This window comes from Argiope bruennichi, chromosome 6 (genome assembly GCF_947563725.1).
Source record: "Argiope bruennichi chromosome 6, qqArgBrue1.1, whole genome shotgun sequence".
NCBI lineage: Eukaryota > Metazoa > Arthropoda > Arachnida > Araneae > Araneidae > Argiope > Argiope bruennichi.
This window is the reverse complement of record NC_079156.1, coordinates 61,206,190-61,222,562: the sequence shown is the minus strand read 5'-3', so window position 1 is coordinate 61,222,562 and position 16,373 is coordinate 61,206,190. Positions and strand designations below refer to the sequence as shown.

At 25.4% G+C, this 16,373-nt stretch overlaps 2 protein-coding genes across 2 annotated transcripts in view; one reads left to right on the top strand and one right to left on the bottom strand.

Moving 5' to 3' along the window:
* LOC129971222 (GRB10-interacting GYF protein 2-like) overlaps window positions 1–8,047 on the bottom strand; it is a 50,459-nt gene extending 42,412 nt beyond the window's left edge. Inside the window, exons 1-4 of the mRNA XM_056084807.1 lie at window positions 7,831–8,047; window positions 5,474–5,513; window positions 4,394–4,613; window positions 2,547–2,670 (exon numbers count right to left, since the gene is read on the bottom strand). Coding sequence (XP_055940782.1) covers window positions 2,547–2,670; window positions 4,394–4,613; window positions 5,474–5,508 — 379 coding nt within the window. The 5' untranslated portion in view covers window positions 5,509–5,513; window positions 7,831–8,047. The remainder of the gene's footprint in view (window positions 1–2,546; window positions 2,671–4,393; window positions 4,614–5,473; window positions 5,514–7,830) is intronic.
* A 587-nt stretch (window positions 8,048–8,634) lies between these two features.
* LOC129972099 (dynein regulatory complex subunit 5-like) lies at window positions 8,635–14,417 on the top strand. Its single transcript, XM_056086082.1, has 3 exons — window positions 8,635–8,855; window positions 12,062–13,044; window positions 14,163–14,417. Exons 1-3 carry the CDS (start codon window positions 8,810–8,812, stop codon window positions 14,316–14,318), a joined length of 1,185 nt encoding a protein of 394 aa, XP_055942057.1. The 5' UTR covers window positions 8,635–8,809; the 3' UTR covers window positions 14,319–14,417.
* Window positions 14,418–16,373: the final 1,956 nt, after the last annotated feature.

Below are 16,373 nucleotides of genomic sequence, written 5' to 3'. Positions count from 1 at the left end.
GTTACTGATCCACTCATTGAAATTTATATCACCAATTCATCACAGCTAACTTTTTTGTGGCATTATCAAATGCTTTTGAAGTGTTCTCTACAGTATGACTCATAAAAACTGAGGTTAAATATCTTGTTTCAACTTTTTGGGCATTTGAATTTTAAAATTTCATTAGTATGTCCATCTGTTCCTTTACAGAAATTCATTGGTTAAAGTGTAATTTTTAAAGATTTATTGGTTAAAGTATAATTTTAAACACACAGCAGAGAAGTAAAATATAGAATAATTTCAAAACAAATGAATTATGTTTAACAATTTCACTGCTAGGAACATCCACTCCTTAACTTTATTACTAAACTAATTCATTAATTTCTGAATATTCAGCAGAGTTTAAGAAAGTCACACTTAGCCTTAGAATTTTCGAATTCACACACAGATGGAATTGTAAATTTTGTGTTGGAAGCTCAATAGGAAATTAAGTTTCCAAAATAGAAAACAACATTTTTATGGCCCTAAAACAAGAATTGTGGCCTTAAAAGTAAGAGCTTTTTAAAGATTTTTTCAAGTTCCATGGGTTCCTTATTACTTGCCATTTTAAATTTACAAACTGCTTTGTAAATCTAAGATAAATGGAAAAAAATTAAAATATTGTTTGCCAATGGATTCTAAAACCCACCGCGCTTTGGCGCATGCATTAGGATAGATAGTTCAGCAAAACGGGTGAGAGGAAAGGAGGTAATGTTTACATTTAATAAAAAAGTAAATTCCGGAAATGTGCGCATCCTTCTGCGTGTCACCCCTTAATGAGATAGAATCGTTGAAAAGTGGTCAGCTCCGGATACTGAAACGAACAATATTTATGACATCTATCATCTAACATACAAGCTATTGAAAGTAAACAGGCAAATAAAATGCCACTTTAATCTGACATTAAAATCTTTTATTAAGACAATTTAAAATTAATACTGTCAAAATAAGCATATTCGTAAATGATAAAATAAAAATAAAATACCAATTTAAAAAAAAAAAATCCTTTTACTAAATAATATAGAAAAATTACATATATTATAAAGTAGATACAGTATTACTAATAAATCCTTTACAAAGGAAGAAAAACAAAGTAGACATCATTGAGAGAATATATATATTGATACAATAAAGAGGCAAATCCTCTATTTACTACACATCTAACATTTTAATACAGCTAATGTTAATAGACAAATATAGTTTAAATATTTCATAAGAAGAGGAGAGTCAAAATTTCAATATTAGTAAATATCGAACATTTTTAAAAAGTCAATTTATATGGAACAGATGATTTTGAATTGTATTTTTAAATGTAGGACAGCTTTCAGTAATATATTAATTTTAGAAAAATACTACTTTCTATAAAACTATTCAAGAAATTCAATACAGCTAAGGCATGCATCTTTTACTTGAATTTACACCATCAATCAGAACTACAAATATATGTTGCATACAGAGAGAACTAAATTATTAAACATTCAAGTTAAGAAAAATACATTACTCCATGAATTCCAATACTGGACTTTCAATTTGGATGCTTGTAAATAATCATTCTACTTTGAAAAAAACTTGGCAATTTATTCAAGGTTCGGACAGGCTTGGGAAATCGAAAATTTTTGTTATTTTCAGAAAAATTAAGAATTTTAAACTAAAGAATTACGAGAACTAGGCAAAAAGAAATTAGTAACAGATAGGAGCAAATTGGAAGAAACCTACAACCTTAGTGCCGAAATTTTAATAATGATATAACTATTTGGTAATATATTCATAACATCAAAATCATAGTATCTTAATAAAGAAGACATTTTTTTTAATGAGCATTACCAAAAATTATTAAACATATACAGCAATTATAAATTAATAGTCACAGATACTAGTTATGCTTCCTTTTATGCAGCTTCACTTCAACTTAAATATAAAATCCCCGCCCCCTCTAAATTAAAGAAACAGCAAAATAAAATTAAGAATAATTCAGCTTAATAGCTGCCCATGCATCTTTTGCCACTATTTCTAATTGAAAATGGTAAATTACACCGCCATATAAGATTTAATTTTCAAGCTTAATCATCAAATATAATTACAAGCACTAAGCTATTTATATACATAATGAAAAAAGTAGGAAGATATGAAAACTGGTTGAAATATCAGCACAACTTTGGATGGAAAATCTGTCCCTTTGAAATATTTTGTAATTTTTAATAAGTGCAAAGAAAAACATTACATCAAGATAATTTAACATTCAGCTTGGCATGCTGTATACAATGAATGAATTTATTCCTGTGCATTTGAATACATTTAAAAATAAATAAATGACAGATTATTTGTGATATGAAGATTTTTTCTTCTTCTAAAATGAAAATAAAAAAGACACAAAAATTGGACACGGTTAGTGGATTTAGTTATGGAATAATATTTATCGTAAATTGTTTTCTGGTCATAAAAAACTTAACTTATTAAGAAAAATTATGCTTTTTAATGACTCATAATTTAACATTTTTGTAAAAGATATTAACACCCATAAGACTCACCTCTGCCTCTCCCTCTATCAACTGATCCTCCCCTACCAGTTCTATGCATGCTATACCCAGGCCCTGTTTTTCCTGAAGCTCTGAATGCTAGATCGCTGTTCACAGACCTACTGCTCCAAAGACGCTATAATAATAATAATAATGAGAAAAAGATCAAGCAAACTCTCAAGTTTTAATACACCAAAATACATTTAGATCAAAACATTTTTTTTATGAAACTGTTTTCCCTACTGTGCTCACTTAACTAATAATCATTACATTATGAATCTCTGATCAAACGTAAACCACTTAAATAATTAAATTGAATATGGTTCTGGATAAGCAAGAATTTCTGTATACAAGTAAGTATACAAGTTCTATAACTTTATACAAGTAAGGAAAATATTCTGAGAAACTTATATGATTAAAAAGAAGTGTTCCAAATTTAATCAATCTTAAATAGAGACTGATCTTTATTTCCCCTCCAATTACAGACACTTATCAGTTGTAGTATTGGTTTGAAGATATTTTTGTTCTATATTTGCTTTTCCTGCATTTTTGAAAATAGTATCCATCCTTCATGATCAAAACACAAACATGGCATAAGCTTGGAAGTGAAGAAAGCTGAATTTCATAAAACAATGAAATGTACCTACATAAATATCGAGAAGTAAATAAAATAAATATTAATAATACAATTGCAATAATTGAACAATAAGATTAATAAATTAACAAAAAAATGCTTGAGATGTTAAAAATATTGCAGAATTATTACATAAAAGAAAATTTACAGATTTTATGAAAGATAAAACTTGATTACGAAAAAATCGAAATGCACATTTCCGAAAAATTGTGCCAGATCTGAAAACACCATGTAGGCACTTGAAAATATGAATTATATTTCATAAAATATATCAATCAAGGAAAAAGTTTTTTTAGGAAAGAAATTATCATAATTTTTGTTACTGTACTGAATTTGACTTTAAATGAAAACTTAACCAAGAATTACCTTGAACAAAGAAAAATCCACTTAATTTCACTTTCCCACTTAAGAAGCATAGAAAAAGAAAATACTATAAATTGTCAGAAAACTCAAATTCATCATTTTAATAAATCCCCATGGTATAAATGCAGTCAAGTTTTGAATGAGGATACATAAAGAATGATATTATATCTATCTATGAACATAATTTTAATACAACAAGGACGATAAATGAATTGTAATATAAGATATTCACATGAGAATCTGTAGGATTCTATGAATTTTTGAGGAAATCTTTCAAGGGAAATTTATCCATTCACAGAATATGAAATTAAAAAAAAGTAAAATCAGCAAAATGCATATGATTTTATCAACAGAAAAGCATATGCAAAAAAAGTTATGGATCAAACCATCGAAGGGTTGATTGTCTGCTTATAAGTCAGTTTATGGGTTCATGAAACAACAACTTGGAAATATAGCGATGATAAAGTCTCATGAGCCAATTTAACATAAGAATAGAGAATTTGACCAAATTTTAGACTCGATTGGTTAAAGGTTTAAAAATCATGTTTGCATACATGGACAGAGCAGTTTGAGTATCTTACTTGAAATATATAGATACTTTTTCCCTTTTTCTAAAGATTAAAGCTACTGTTGATGAATTTAAAAGCCATTATATTTATTTTTGACAGTTTTAAATAGATTACAAAATACAGTATAACCCAGATTTCGGACATTTATATAAGAGAAATATAAAAAGATGACATAAAATTATCAAAAGCTTTCATCTGCAAATATAAACATGGTAACCTTTAAATGAGTGATAATGAAACACAAATCACTAGCATACAAAATAATAATGTTCATATGGGATCAACAAACAAACCTGTTCTTCTTCTGTTACAGGAGTGAGTGCTAAAGGTATCTGGAAATTTTCTCGAATAAGCAGTGGAAAGTGCCTCAAACAGTTTGGCATCTTGATGTCTTTGGGCATTAAAGCCAACATCTCCTCACGGCCGTACCGAAATTCAGCTAAGCTATACCTAGGCATCGGCATAGATGTTGAAGTTGGTGCAGATGAAGAACCAGTTGACAGAGCTCGGATCCTAAAGAATAAAATTTTTATGCAACATTTAGACTTTAAAATGATAAGTTGAAAAAAAAAAAATTTTTTTTTTTTGCAAATATATTAAAAAAGCAGATCTTTTCATTTTAATTACTTTCTACTTTAGTAATGAATTTATAATTTTATTATTGTAGTAATGAAATTACTTCATTACTACAATGATATTTAGTTTCCCTTAAAGAGGAAGATTCAGGCACTTAATGATCTTTATTTAATTTCACACTTAAAATATTTTTCGTTCAATCTATTTGAAAAAGAAAAAAAAAAATATTGAGTGGCCTTTTTTTTTTTAAAACTCAAAATCAATAGTTAAAAAAAAAAAAAAATCTCATTTTATTTAAGGCAGAATAATGAATATTAATACATTTATTACATATTATAAATAACAATTTAATAATTTCATACACATTATAAAAATCAGATAATTTTTTTTGTGAAAACATTATTATTACAGGAATAAACTAGCAATAAATATTATGAGCAACAAATGTCAAGTATTATGTCCAATTTTTCAAATTATGGCAATAATATATAAAACAACATTAAAAAAATAAATTATCTTCATTTAAATTAACAATAATAATAAAATATCATCAGTGAATCCTAGCAGATTCTAGAAAAAACTGTAGTAATCATCATTATTTTTGTAAAGATAAAATGCTTATTAATATTTCTATATGTTTTAACAACACGTGTAAAGCTCAAATTTCACATTAACATTTTTATTAAAAATCTTTAAATACGAGCACAAAAATAAATGAAGATTATATATGCAATTTACAAATAAATCTATTGACAGGTGCTTATGTTAATAAAATTTTAAAATATAAAGATAATTACCACTCAGGTCCAAATTTCAATGCAGTTTCACTCATTTTAACTGTCAAAGAAATGAGATAAATTAGCATATAAAATATACAATTCCATTATCTTTTATACATGTTTAAGTAGTATAATGAAAATTCAGTTTCAGCATAAACATAAAAAAGGCCTTTAAAAAAATATGAAGCTGTAATTTCAGAATTAGGCAATGATAAAATTTTTTAAAAAGCAACCAATTTTTTAAACACAGCTGGTCTTTCCTGTAATACACCTTAATGTATAGATATAAGCAAAAAAAAAAAAAAAAATCTGGAAAATACATAATATAATGAGCAGAAAGGTCTAAAATCACATGAATTTATGTCAATCAAAATTTGAATCTTAAAATATTTTGTGGAGGAAACCATTAAGAGAAATTACATAAAAAATTTAATTAAAATTGGTAAGAAATATTGATTTTTGCAAAACAATTTTTTAATAAAGATGGCCAGTATCAAGTAATTTTCTGGACTGTGTAAAAAATATATTACTGCGCACAGATTAATAGCTATTATTAATATCCCATTTAAAAACTGAATATGAAAGGGTGTTAAGGTAAAATTTAGAACAATTTTCAAAATTAATGATAGTATTCTTCAAGGATACCTCAACAGGAAATTTGATGTCCAGTTTCGAATATGATTCTAGCACGTGTATCATTTGAAATAAATATCGGGGAATTTTGAAAAATATACAACAGCATTATTAAACACAGGAAATTAGTAACTATGATAAAAATAGGGAATCTTTTTTTTTTTTAATCTAAAATATACAAATAAAATGGGAGCATTAAGTACTTATGGCATTTGAAAAAGGATACAGCAAAGATATCACGAAAAATATTATCGAGCAGAGGCAAACAAAATTATTTAATAAGGAAAGTTAAAAATATTTTGTGGGCTTTTATAATTTATAATAAAACTCAGTGAAGGTTAAAATAAATTCTTTAATGCAAATATGATATACAAAGCTTAGATTACATTTTTAAGAAATATAATTTGTTATCTATCCATGTAAAATTTACAATACTTATAAAATTTCTACATTATTATTTTAAAATCTGCAGCATGTTGTAGTTTGCTCATCATTATCACAAAACACTGCTAGCCACAATGACTTAATTGTGTCGCATCTGTAAGGAGAAATATTGATGATATACTAGCAAAGACGGAATGACTGTCATATTAGAATGACTGTTTTTGTTGTCATAGAGAAAAACAGGTTTTGAAATCCCTAAAAAATTTTCACTGTTAAAAAGGAGCCTAGATCCACTAAATTAAGAGATTCCATCCCACTTGGAATTACTAATTTACCAATACTAGTATAATAGAATTCTAGAGATAAGCAATTTTGACCCCAAAGGGACTTGTAGATTAGATTGTAAACCCAATATTAAGCAATAAAACACAATATTGGGCAATAATAAAAAGCAACATATTTTTGCAGATTTCTTCTTTACACATATTGCTACTTCTTACATTAAAAAAAAAACCTATTATTTAAATATTTTTTTAGCCTTTTTTTTTTCTTTACTCCTATGATATACTTAAAGTATGTAGATTGTCACCTTGACAGGTAAGTATTCTGCACTGTAATGCAAATAAATTTTTTGTAACTCATACCACATAAATGATTTGAACACTTCATTACTTAGATAAAAATCTCAACAAAATTTTATAGTATTCTTAGAATTACAATACAAAAACTAAGTGAATATAAAATAATTTAAAAACAAATAATTTAATGATAACTTTTATGGCGAATTTAGATACTGACACAATTCAAAGTTAAACACAGTAAAATTTGTTTAATGTAAACTACGATACATTCTTCTTCTGAGAAAGATGAACTATTGGGTGTCATTAGAATCTTGCTGTCAAAATTTTATATAAGCCACATTTTTTCATTCTTAACCGATATTTCAATAAAACTTAGATGAATATTTTTCTATATTAAACATATGGAGATCGAGTTGATGTTTTAAATTAACTATAAATATAATTTTTTATTTGATTTTAGCTCCGATTTACAGTATACCAAATATCACGTATTGTAAAATATTTATGCAACAACAATCATCATAAAACCACGGTGTAGGAAGACAGGAAATAAGGACAGCAACCCACGAGGCCGCATAATGCAACTTCCATGCTGTGTAACAGTTTACATCTTACTGATACATGTATAATTAATTTTAATTAAAGAATGGTAGATAAATTGAAAGCCAATTAAAAAAAATTATGATGGAACATAGCATTAGTAAATTCCGCAGAAACTTTCTTACATAATCGGTTCGATATTTTATAAAATTTTAAATGCTCAAATTTCAGACTAACCTTGCAGCTGATTTCAGGAAATGTAAATAAACCTGCTTTTGAGAAAACGTTTGACCAAGCGGGCTTGTTTTGGTAAGAACAATGCACGTTGAGTGATATGGATTAAATATATGATGTGTCACACTATAATTTAATCTTTTCTCTGAGCAATGAGAAAAAATTAATACTAATTTCAGACACGACGACAATACGAACCAAAATGGCAGCAACGAGTGATCACGTGATCTTCGACAATAATATTTTTAATTAAAAAATAAAAGGTATTAGAGCCAGATTCAAATAAAAAAAATAATTAATTTCTAACAAACAATAGGTGATAAAATTTAAATTTTTCTTCCAACTCAAAATTTTTTTACATCATTTTAAACATAGAAAAATCAGAGCAGGAGTAGGGAAAAACTAAACTAAAATACTGAAAACTGAGCACTTATCTTTCTTTTACTGTAAATTTGAAAAAAATCTTCTCATTAAAAAAGTATATGCATTATACTAATTAATTTAATGTATGCATTAAATTGATTAATATATTTTTCTATTTTAAGAAGTACTTTTTGAAGAATTAGAAGATAAATTCTCGCTCTTGACTATTTATAAAAGAAACTTAAATTAAAAAAAAATGGATGTATATAATTTTAACAAATATATTTTTGATTTATTGAGCATTGTTTATAATTTTGAAAATGTTGAAATGAATATAAATTTTAAATGCTTCTTTCAAAGCGAGAGCATGAAAAATAAAGTAATAACTTTATATACACATTACAGAATTGGCATCAAATTTTAATTCATTCGTCTGCTATTTGTTTCTATTTCAGCTGAGGAACTGATGGATCTGAATTTAGAATAGAAACTGTTGTCTCATTTTTGTCAACAGTACTTATAAAGCCAAAGTTAAAAAAGTTTGCCTTTCTAATTTATACGTCAGATAAAATAAGTGTGAATTAGTCATGAACAGAGCCATTGATTAAATATTCGTTGTATGATGTTGGTCAATAAATGCAAAAATATTGTTCATGAGATCCCAGGTATTAGGAGATTAAAATCATTGTAAACTAGTGTTATATATGTATTGATATATTAAGTGATAGAATTTTGCATGTTAAATGATTTATATGAATAAAAATATGACATTCGGAAAGTTAAGAGTTTCACAAATTTATTTTTCTGAAATGGTTTTATAATCATACGGTTATATCGGATATAAATTCTACTGTATGCTCTTTTTCAAAAGTGTTTGTTATTTCGGTAGATGTATAGTTTAAATTTTACATAATTAATAATACATTTTTATATTTTGTTTTGAAAATACCTTGATGTTTAAGTCAAGTATGGTCATTAAATACAATACTTTTTCATGTTCATTAATTATAGATTTGAAAGATTTTTTTTTTTCATAATCTTTTTTTTTTTTATTTGGAAATTTCAAATTAAATGAGATTGATCCTCTGAATTCCTTTATTCCATAGGATGTTGCATTTTAAAATATTTTAAATTCAGCATTTGTTTGTTAAATTTTTATATCAATAATTATGTTTTGGTGCTCTAATTCAATTGCAATTGTGCCTGAAATTTACAAATTTATTTAAAGATATTTTGAAGTATTCACAAAATATTCTGGAGAGTTAAATAATATAATTTTGATTGGTATTCTGATTAATATCAATACAAAATTTTTTATATATTCTTTTTGTATATTTTAACTTTTTTATTTTTTCTGAATATTTACTCTTTATATAAAAGTTTTCAAGACCACCTTAAAATGTGGAAGATCATGCATAAGGTTTTTTCTACTATTCAAGGAATCATTGGATATTTTTGTAAAGCAGATTTATATACAAACATATTTTAAATGTGTATTTAAAACAAATTATTAAAAATACTAATGCTTTTCTAAGAGTGTGAAAGCAAAAATTTTATCAAAGATTCAAGAACTATTTTTTTTAGATTTTAATTTGTTAAATTGATTAAAAATATTTCTCAATGAATTTTTAAAACAGTACATAAAACTTTTGGAAAAATATCAGTATTTTTTAAAAATGGCATAATTTTTTTATTTTATGTAAAAGCAAAAAAAGCCTACTGGATTGTAATTTCAAATCTAATGATCTATTAATTCCAGTTTCTAATAAAATGATTTTTATTCTGTAGTTAGTTAGTAGGCCATATATATAGTTTATTTATTGAACTGTTCTTTGATCAGATTCACTGTAGGGAAATATTGTGTTGTATTTCATGTTGTCAAGATAAAAAAATCAGATAAATTAAATTTTAAATACAAATAATCTTGTATGATGAAATTCTGTATTGTAAATGGAAATTATTTAATCTTGTAAAAGTCTTTTTATAATTGTAGTCAGCATAGAAATGCATTCTGCCCCCTTCATTAGTGTTGCTATCACTTATAACTTTGTTTGTAATCTTGACATTAGCAATCACTAATAATAGAAAAATGGACTGAATCATTAATTAATACATATAAGCCAAAATCTGGACATAAATGTTTCTGCAACATTAGTTTTTAATGATACTGTCTTGTATAGTAGCCAGGCATTTTGCCTATTGGACCAATTGCTCCCAATTGGGCACCACTTTTAATGGGCTCCAGATCAGAGTCACAGGCTAGTTAAATTATGCAGAATAAAAGTCCTGCATATATTTTCAGTAATGCAAAATTGAGTTATTTCTTTGTAACATAAAAAATATACAAAAGAAAAATATTGCAATCCTTAATGAATCCATCTGAGAATGTTTGATGAATCTCTACATTTTAGTGTTTCCTTAACCAGAAAAAACATAATTTTTGTTGGAATTAAGTCAGTTTAACATAATAAATCAAATGCAATACATGGAATTTGATTTTTGGTTATAGTACTAAAATTACATGTACCGATTATATAAAATCCGTTTACCGGAAACTGTTTTACTAACCATTTGCATGAAGGCAGGATAACTTAATGAAAAGATTAAATTTAGTATAAGGTTTTATCATAATCTTGGATCTGTATAATATTTTGTACTAAATTCATGAAAGGCTTGACTATCTGGTAAGCTGTTTGTTTGTTCATGGGTATGTAAAAATTATAACTGTAAAAAGATAACTTAGATAAATGAAACTTATTATGTGTTCTTGTGTCTTAAATTTTAGCTTTAGTTGAAATTTTGTTTCCTACTGCTAGAAAAAAAAAACTGCTTCAAAGATTATATTCACTATACTATAAAGCACTTAATATGTCATCTTATGCAAGGGTATAGAAAATCAAAATGCAAAGATTTCTACTGTTTTATTTTGTTTTTTCCTTAGTTGCAAATCACTAAATTGTTAAAACATTAAAAAAAAAAATGTCAACTGCATTTTTTTTTCTAATTGCTCTTGCACGTCCTAAGGTAGTGGTGCTGTTTGTATTATATTAATTTATTGCATAAAGGAAATGGTCTAAAAGCAGTTACTGAAAATGTTAAAAAATATTTATAATATCATTATTATTTTTTTAAGGGAGTATAGTCTTTAAGATGGTACTTAAAGATTAAATAAAAAAAAAATCAGATTTAATTCCTTTGATAAGCTTATAATAATTTCAGCCCATGACCTTTTCAGAATTTTGCACATGAAGATGCATGCAGGTTTCTGGTAATGCCAAAGTATAGAAAGAGCATCATATAGTAATGCTCCATTTCATTACACCAAAATGGGGAATAACTTTATTTTGAAATACTAGAAATAAGGTAACACTTATTCTGTTGTTCGAAGGGACTTAAAAATGTCTTCAAGAGCAGATAGCCAGTGAAAATTAGAATAGCTTTACTTAAAAAAAAATGTACTTATATAAGAATCTCTTATAAAAAGGAATATTAAAGTCAAGGAAAAAACTTTAAAGGTAGGCCAGGCATTGAGAAACAGGTTATTTTTATAATAGAATGTTAGGTCTTGGGAAGATAAAGTGGAGGTTATAACAGGAGACTTTTTGTCAATTATTTTCTTTTGCTTAATTTACTGTCAAGAAGGCTTCAGTAGCTATCCTTTGCAGTCTTATACTATATTGCAAAAAGGGTTTATTTCTGTATGCCTGATCTATTTTTAAAATTTCCCCCAAGATATTAGAAATAGCCTTTAAATTGTTATCATTATTTTTAATTTAAAAGTTAACAATAGAATTCTGATTTTTTAAGTCATCAAGTTGTAATTTTCACTAACATTTTAAAACCTTCATGACAATTTATATTCATATTTTAGGTGAACAGCTACAACTTCTATTTCAACCATTAAATGAAAAACAGAAGGAAATCTTGTCCAATTTATTACCATTAAACTTACCTATTGATTTGTTGCTTACCTTGTCTCTAAATGATGTGTATTGGAAAAGAAAATGCTGTGAGCGACAGTGGACTCATCTAAATTATTGGTTAAGTAATTGCAGTTGGAAAAACACATTTGTTTCTTATTCTGTTATGGATATAATTGATAATTTCATCATTGGAAAGTCTTTATTTGTGGAAGTAAAAAAAACACTTTTAAGTTTCCAAAATTATTTGTATATTTTAAAAATTAATGGATTTAAATTTAATTATTCAAATAATAATCACAAATACCTGCCTCTTGAAGATTTTGTCTTTCAGTTAATGTCATTGTTTCCTAATCTTAAAGAAGTATATTTAAATAATTTTCCTCTCAATTATGAAATGCTTCTAGAATCTAATGATTGTGATTTATTAGTTAATAGTTATGAAATGTTGAGTAAAACTCTATGTGAATTTCAAAATTTACAGAAATTTAATTTACTTGGTACTAAAATGGAAAGTTTTCAATTTTCTTCTGTAATTGATGGTTTAACTGCTTTAAATACCTTAGTTGATATTGATTTTTCTTGTAATATAATCACTGATGATTTCTGTTATTCAATCGCAAAGCTTTTAACATCTACTCAACTTGAGGTATTGAAGTTAAATAATAATCAGATTACAAATAGCGGAGTAGAAATTATTGTAGCAGCTTTAAATAACAATAAATCACTAAAAATATTGCAGTTGGATCACAATTCCATTGGTAATAAAGGTGCTATAAGTTTATTTAATTGTTTAATTTCAAATAATAATTTACTTAATATTGATGTAGCATATAATAAATTTACTGCTGAATGCATATTTTCTCTTTGCATGTTTTTGGAAAGGAACAGTACTTTGCAGCATTTAAATCTTACTGGAAATAACTTGGGACAGGTATACTAATTTTTACTAATACATGTTAAATAAGTTTTTGAAATAAATTTTTTTGACATTTATTATTAATTTATTTAGTAAAATAAACTATAAAAATCCTTTTTTTAAATATATTTACTTTTTTGACATATTTGTTCTTGTAGGAAAATACTCTGATTTAATTTTTTAGTTAATAAAATTAATTTTATGACTTATTACAAACATTTTAAAGAAAAAAAATAGCTTTAATTTTAGATTACTTTTATAATTGAATATGAATGCACCTCTCATTGTAAAAACATATTTGATAAAAGAAATTTCTTACTAAGGATATAATTAATTTGCTTTTTGTTAAAATAAAAATATATATATATATTGCTGTTACATCTTTGTTTTACAGTTCCTTTGTCTGAATTTGAAATTCTAATAAAAAACAAATCATATGTAGAAATAAAAAATTACATCTGTTTTATACTTTTAAAGATAATTTTAAAAATAAAATATCAAGTAAACAATTGTTTTAATCTGTTTAAATAATTGCAAAAAAGAGGTTATAAAATATATGATTTTTATTCTTATATAATTTACTGTACATTTAAACCATGAAATCAAGCAAATTGTCTCATTCTTTTAACGTATGAAATTTGATTGCAGCTACTTAATAGTAATTTAATATAATAGTTTTCAAACTGGTATCAGTTACAGTTCTTAAGACTTCATTGCAAGAATTAGGTAAAACAAATAATGGTTATGATAACTTATTATTCGCTGAATATTAGATTTAAACTTACAAGCCATTTTTAGTGTATTAAAATAGTAGATATCAATGTGCTTACCATTAATTCAGGGTAAACTATGATAATAAATTCTTTAATGCATGTTTTAGAAAGTTTTTGAGGATTTGCTCTTATGTGACATTTAACCTCACTATTTTATTATATACATGCTAACAATAGTGGCTTTGATATTTTATATCTTAATAGTTTTGTTAATTTTTATTATTTTACAAGAATGTCCATATATGTTTTTTTGCAGCTATCTTTTTTGCTTTTTAGAACAGTATTTAAAAAATAGACATAATTTTTTTAATAAATTATTCTTATTATCAAAATGATTTTTTTCTTCTTTTTACTTAAAAGGAAGCAGGTTGGAAAATATATAAAGTTGTCCAAGGTAATAGAAGACTTTTATATCTTGGATTTCAGTTCTGTGGATTCATTTGTGAGATAGAAGATTTAATACATCTACAGATATCACAGAATCATGAAAATAGATATCAAAGTGAACTGAAGTAATTTTTATTCTGTTACTTTCTTTTGCATTGAATATAATTTTTATTTGAATCATCTGGTAAAACATGTTAATTGTTCAAATGAATCCTGGAAATTTTTCTTATTGTGTCAATAAATTTTTTCACTCTTTTAGAATTACAAATTATTTAGGGAAATATTTCATGTAATAATTTATTAATTTTTTTATTCATATGAATAACTTGATAACAAATCACAGGCTTTCAAATTTATATATAAAACAAAAATAGAGTTGTCATACTTTCTTTTTTTTAAAAACTTTAATACATTCTACTAATTTTGCTTTTCTAAAAGACACCAACTTGTTTTTGAATAATACTGCACTTATTATAAATTCATGATTTCTTAAATGTCTGTTTTATATATTTTGTTACATAATAGATAAATTCCTGCAACAATTTTTTATATGCTATTTGACATTTAAGGACAAAAATAAATGCAATAAAACAAGAAATATTTAAAATTACACTCACATTTTTTAAAAATAATTTTATTTTTAATTAATAATTTATATTTGTAAATTAAATGGTGCTTTAAATTATACTCCTATTTTAATAGAATTATTTTTCATTTAACTTTAGACATTACTTCACCATTCATTCTATTTAGAAGAAAATTTTTCATCCTTCCCTTATCTCGATCATATTTGATATTTTGATTCCTGCGATATTTCTCAAATTATTTCAAATAGAATAATTAAAATTAATATTTAATTCATTCAGTTTTATTAAACACAATATGAATCTTTTCCAGTTAGATTTTGCCATTTCACTATGTTTTGTCCATTAGAATTCATTACACATAATATTTATATACCTACAAATTTTAAACTGGAGTTTATCTATTGAATTTTAATGCAACATTTTTGGATAAAATCCAATAATTGAATCTATTACAATAACATTCTTTTGTTATTACATAAATTGGTGTATCTAAATATTATCCAGAGTGTTCTACATTAGACTTTCTGGTACACTAACATGATGTGTTTAGCTTTTTTTACATAATGCAGAATATGAAATAAAATTTTTTGCCTCTTTTGCAGTGACCTATTTAATCTAAAATTTTACTCTGTTTACAGTCGTGGTCTTAAGATCAATAACAAAATTTTCATTTATCTATCTCATTTTTTTGAATTGGCGCATTAGTATATGCACAAGAAGACAAATGAACAGACTGTAGATTCTTTGGCAAATAAAATCTAAAACTGAACACAGATTTGTAAATCGGATATAAAAATACACTGAAATTCTGACAGTTAACCTATTGATGAATTTGTCTTTAAAAAATTTTATATTGTTTTGACATTCAGACAACAATTTCATCCTAGCTTATTACATTTCTGATTTATGTTCATGTATAGACATAGTTTTGAAACTTTGGCAGACAAATTCATCAATAGATTAACTGTCAGAATAAACTGAGGTTTTTTAGATATAGAGAGATGCATACAAATTCGTCCAATTTCATATAAAAATTTTGGATTTTCCACATGAAAGAATATGTTCATATATTCAACACTTTTGCATATGCATTAGTACATAAGATGTCTTGCTTTTACATACAAGAAAGTTTCTACTGTGTTGAGATTATATCGACTTCAAAATATTTTTTATAAATATCAGCTAAAAATGCAGTTAGTACATGAATATCGATAAGAGTTAAAACATAGAGTTATTATTGAAGAGTGCTGTTGTTGGAATTATTATTACAAAATAATGGAATAGACATGAAGGGGAATATAATTTGGATTAATTTTCTTGTGTCATACATACAAGTTTTAAGTACAAGGATCAAAGCAACTATCTTAAACATTTTAGCTTTCTCCTTATGAATGTTGCTGATGTTTTAACCAAAAGATTTTATTATAGAAGGTACATATTCTGTGTCTGCAAGTCATTAAAAGTTCTCTCTTTTTTTCAAGATTATCTGTTTGATCCTTAATCATATTTACATAATGCTATTTCTTTATTCTAATATATTATGGCATGTTGCAGATTAATTGCTAATAAGAGAAACTAAGATTAAGTTGCTGTATAT